Below are 5,004 nucleotides of genomic sequence, written 5' to 3'. Positions count from 1 at the left end.
CCCACAGGAGGAGGAAGGGAGGAGGTGGTGTTGGCCCGCCTTAGGGTCAACAGCACAAGACTTACCCACCTCACTCCCTATATTGAAAAAAAGATTTCCCCCACAATGCCAACTTGCAATAGCACCCAAACCATAGGACCATATCCTCACAATATGCCCACAATTACAATATTAATAGACATCAAATAAAAAATTATTGTAGAATAAAAAACATAGATTTTTCAACAACAAATCTATTGTCAAATGATGAAAAAATAATAAATAAAGTAATAACTTTTTTAGGGGAGACAAAACTTTATGACCTTATCTAGATTGACAGAATAAATAGGATCCATTGGCTTAATAACCTTGGCCACATGCCGCTGGTTGATAGCCAAGAAATCCAACAAAAAAAAAAAAAAAAAAAAAAAAAAAATAGTTATGTTCCTACGAGAAATTAGTTTATTGAACCTTTTATTGTTTTATCATTCCTAAAATAGAACCATTGTTTCTCTTTTTTTTAGAAGGGTTTGTGTTTTGTGTTTTTGTTCGGTTTTGTGGTGTTTGCTCCTGAGAAGTCCTTGGAGAGATCCACCAGATTGTAAAGCAGGTGCCATCCTTAGGAATCCTCTGAACTGATACGGGAAAAAGAAATGAAGGAATTTGAGGAAAGTCTGTACAGACAAAGGATTCAGGAAGGAAGACATAAAAAGGAATACACACATTAGTGGAGAAGTGGACCTCTGTGTCAATTAAGTTTTTTTAGTTGTACAAGTTTAATGATTTATAATTCAATATATCAAGAAAGTAAGATTAACAATTGTTTGATATTACCCTTCTCTCAGTTACCTCTAAGACTGAAATTAGATCATCAGTAACCCCTCTTATGATTATTATATTTGTAGTGTGGGTTCATCAAGAGTGACTCAGGTAGTGATACAGGAGAGCTCACACTTGACGTTAATTAATTGTGCCCCCTCTAGATAAAGCCCGAGTGGATTTCGCAGTAGAAAGGGAAATAGTGGCTTTGACCATAGAGAGGAAAGTGGGGACCAATACAGTAGAATCATCTTATTTGTATGAATGCAGTGTAAATATTTTGTCATTGGACGTTTGACCAATTACGCCACTGGTTAACCATCAATTTATTTGTGTGTTTGTTTGGTTGCTTTTGTTATTGCTATTGGTATTATCATCATTATTGCTATTATAACTGCTATTACTATTATTAGGATTATTATTATTGTTATTATTATTGTAGTTGTTATGATATCGTCATCGTTGTTATCATTATGATTATTATTCTTTGTAATCTATTTCATGAGTGTAATGCACTGATGTCTGTAATTTCCACATTGGATAATTTAAACTTCATCTTTGAGTTTGTTTTTGTGAAGTTAAGGTAAATATCGATAAAACATGAAGCAATTCTTTAGCTTTAAAACAATACCGCCATATAAGGAATGTTAATGATGTTCCGCTGCGAGTGTGATCATTCGATAATATCATCGGCGATTTCTTTGCTAGGTACTTATTTCATCATAAAAAAAGTTACTTCTAGTCTAGAAGTCCGTTGATACTAAGTACCGACTGGAATATTGCCTTGGGCATTACGCCATCAGCATCTCTTTTCCTTCCATCAGCATCTCTTTTCATTATCAGCTACGTCGGCGCCTTTGGTTCTCGGCACGCCGTCGAGGTCCACGCTTGGACCAAGATCAAACACCTTAAGCGGAAGATCGTTTCAATGGGGATTTCTGAGCGGGTTTTCCAGCCTCGTTCAGTACGCCGTGCCGCCGTGGAATCCCTCCTCACTGTGGCTAGAAACTCGGGAAGTGTTACGAAGATGGTCGTCCACGAGGAGGGCTCCGTGCGCCAGGTCAAGGAGGAGGCGGCGAGGGACGCGGGCGTGAGCGCGAGCAAGGTGCAGTTCATTGCAGGAGGCGCCGAGATGCAGGACGACCGGAGGCTCAAGGACTATGGCCTTACCGGCGACGCTGTGGTGTGGATGGAGGTCGAGGGAGAGGAGGAGGGACGCGAAGGAGGGAGCCAGAGCAGCGAGGCCGGCTGCTGTAGCGTTGCTCAGTTATGTAATGTCATGCTGGGCGGTTTCTACTTCTGAAAATATTGGTTGCAGTGTGTAAGGTAAGCCGTTGCATTTTTGTTTTTATTAGTTCATACACACACAGACACAAATAACACACATGCACATGCAAAACGCACACATACACATACATACATATACAACGTAAACACATATATACTTGAATTCCAAGTAAGATCCAGACTGAGCAGTACTAAACTAGAAAGGATTGATTCAGAAACTCAGATCCTACATCAAAGGTATTTATTTAAGATGGAATACTGCAGTGATACAATGATATTGATACTTATAAATGATCCTCCCTCTCTGACCAGGATCTGAACCTGTGCCATTGCTCATCTGAGTCATAGCTACCCTACAATCCGTAATAATCATCAACTGCCAGTTGCATACGAACGTGTTGCAATCTTATGCTGTTTTACTTTCATGATGGGAGAAAGCTACGGGCCGGTTACACGAATGTGGATCAAGAAAAAGTTCCCTAGAGTTTTAAAAAGATAAAAGTATAGGGAAAAGTTCACTTGCAGCTGATGCCTTGTCAGGAATAGTGGTTCGGCAGGAGGCGATAGTGTGAAATATTTTTTTTCTAATCAACTCTTGTGACACATGTTGCAAAGAAGATAATTTCTAAATCGTGAAGTAATCCATATCAATATCAGATTGATACTGATTATTTAATTTTGATATTTTTTAACTATAAGCCCTGTCGCATAAGGAGGTTTAAAGGAATATACCCATTTTATACGAAAAAATTAAGAAATGATTCATACATTCAGAAATAAAACAGATAAACGAAATCAATAGAATAATAAAAATCATACATTAATTTGTCTTTCTACTTCTCTGTGGTTGCTCCACATCATTGGCTAAAGCAAGGATCAATTATCATGACGTCAAAGAAAGCCATCCCCTGTAGTTCTACATGTTGTATCCCCACCTAGAATTTTTCTCATATATTTAAGGGAGCATCCTGTTTTTCCCCCGTGTCATTTACACATGGATTATGTTTTAAAAATCCATTTTATGTTTCATTAGAATCAATGCCTCGTGGCAGTATTGCAACGACGAAGTCTGTATGTCAAATACTTGTAAAACGCACGGTTGCTTGCGTGTATTTATTAACGGAAGTTTCTTGGATCTGGTAGCGTAGCGTAGACGGAGGTTTAAAAATGGCTTGCTTGTGCAGTGGTAGGGACCCGGGCAGATAAGGATAAGTCCGATATGCGAAGCTAAGCCTCGCCCGGGGTATGCCATGAGGGGAGCCCGGCCTGGTTGGACTAATGCCGACTCGCTCACGTGTGTCAGTGGTTTCTGGCTAATATGGAAAAGAATTTTCATCCTGTAAGTTTATTCAGTAAAATATAAGTTATTCTTACAAACTGGGCGAGCCACTGGAGTAAGCATAATTTCTTAACCAACAGGAGCGCCTCCGCCGACCTCGCGCATCGCAGCCGAAGCGGAAATGGTTCAACGGCGTCGCTGCGGGAGCTGAGGGGGGCCGAGTTTTTCTGTCCATTTTTTGTCATAGCTTGTTGATAGAAAGAATAAGTTTAAGGATGATAAGATGTCGTTTTTCGAGAACCAGTTTGCATCAAATTTGGTTCAAGAGATTCCCAGTGTATTAATGAATAAAGCACAATAGGAATATATCATTGTTATCTTTATAATTATTATTCCCCATGTTATTGCCATTGTTATCATTGTCATTATTATTATTGCTATCTTATTATTATCGTTATTATGATTGTATTATCATTTACCATTAATTTATCATAATATCACCATCATATTTTCAAAGAGAATTTTAACAATAATGATGTTGCACAGTATTTTGGGAAATCAGTGAATGAATTGCCATTTTAATCACATGACTCCTTATACACGTAAAATAAACCACAACACCAAAAGGACGCTCTGTGCTTTGTCGGGTTTCCCACTGTTATTTCATTCGTGTATCCCATTTTTAATTCAGGACAAAATAAAAAAGAGTGCAGTTATATTTCATTTGCCTTATCTGATCCATTAAAACAAAGGGCTATTACTCATTTTCATTTTTTTATAGCGTATTTTCATTGAACATCAATGTAGCTTTGGCCATATGTTGCTCTCATTGTTTATTCTAGTGAAAATAAAAAAGTTATTTGCGTTGTATTTGACAGTAAAGGAAACAAGGAAGTCACATATGTACTCTTATTGATTTCGCCTTTATTATGTAATGGTTAATGGTCAAAACAAATAAATGTGCTAGACATCAAAGGTCTATAGCACTATGGTCAGGTATTGTGGCCCAAAAGGGTAAAAATGAGTTCAAAAGATTAGGATAACTGGACAGAAGAAGGAGATGAAGAAGAGAAGGAGAGGGAAAGGGAGAGAAGAAATGACCGACGCAGGCGAGGGCTTTAGGACCAAGGGCAGGGCTGACCCGCTTTCATCAGTCTTCCCCTCCTAAGCCCCCCCCACCTCCATCGCCCACGTCAAGAACGGCCAAAGGAAAAACCCCTTGTTTAAGCCGAGAAAGTAGAGAATAAATAAATAAAAATGCAGTCTTCCAAAATTTATTACAAATTTATTCGAATTTATGATTTAGTCACCGACTGTCATTTGGGTTTTTCCGGGTAGCCAGCGACTTTTTTCCCTATAGCCACAAAAGTATTAGGGAAACGTTAAGTTAAAATGGTTTCAAGTAAAGTCTAAACGAAGAAAACGGAAATACAAAGAGAGAGAGAGAGAGATAAGATAAGATAAGTCCGATATGCGAAGCTTAGCTTCGGCCCGGGCTATGCCATGAGGGGAGCCCGGCCTGTTTCCGACAATGCCGACTCGCTCACGTTGTCAGTGGTGCTGCCTCGGCTGAACCTTTGTCCTTGCCCGCCGTGGTGCCCCAGCCACAGCAGTCACCTCGGCAACAATTGCAACTTCCC

At 39.2% G+C, this 5,004-nt stretch overlaps 1 protein-coding gene across 1 annotated transcript; it reads left to right on the top strand.

Moving 5' to 3' along the window:
• Window positions 1-1,540: 1,540 nt before the first annotated feature.
• LOC119569272 lies at window positions 1,541-2,101 on the top strand (the record flags this gene model as incomplete). Its single annotated transcript, XM_037917507.1, has 1 exon — window positions 1,541-2,101. A coding segment is annotated over one exon (561 nt), but the record flags the coding sequence as incomplete, so codon positions are not given.
• Between the last annotated feature and the right edge of the window lie 2,903 nt (window positions 2,102-5,004).

The sequence above is a fragment of the Penaeus monodon genome, unplaced genomic scaffold, assembly GCF_015228065.2.
Source record: "Penaeus monodon isolate SGIC_2016 unplaced genomic scaffold, NSTDA_Pmon_1 PmonScaffold_13822, whole genome shotgun sequence".
NCBI classification, from domain to species: domain Eukaryota; kingdom Metazoa; phylum Arthropoda; class Malacostraca; order Decapoda; family Penaeidae; genus Penaeus; species Penaeus monodon.
Note: the sequence above shows the minus strand (reverse complement) of the source record. Positions and strands in the feature narration are given on the sequence as shown.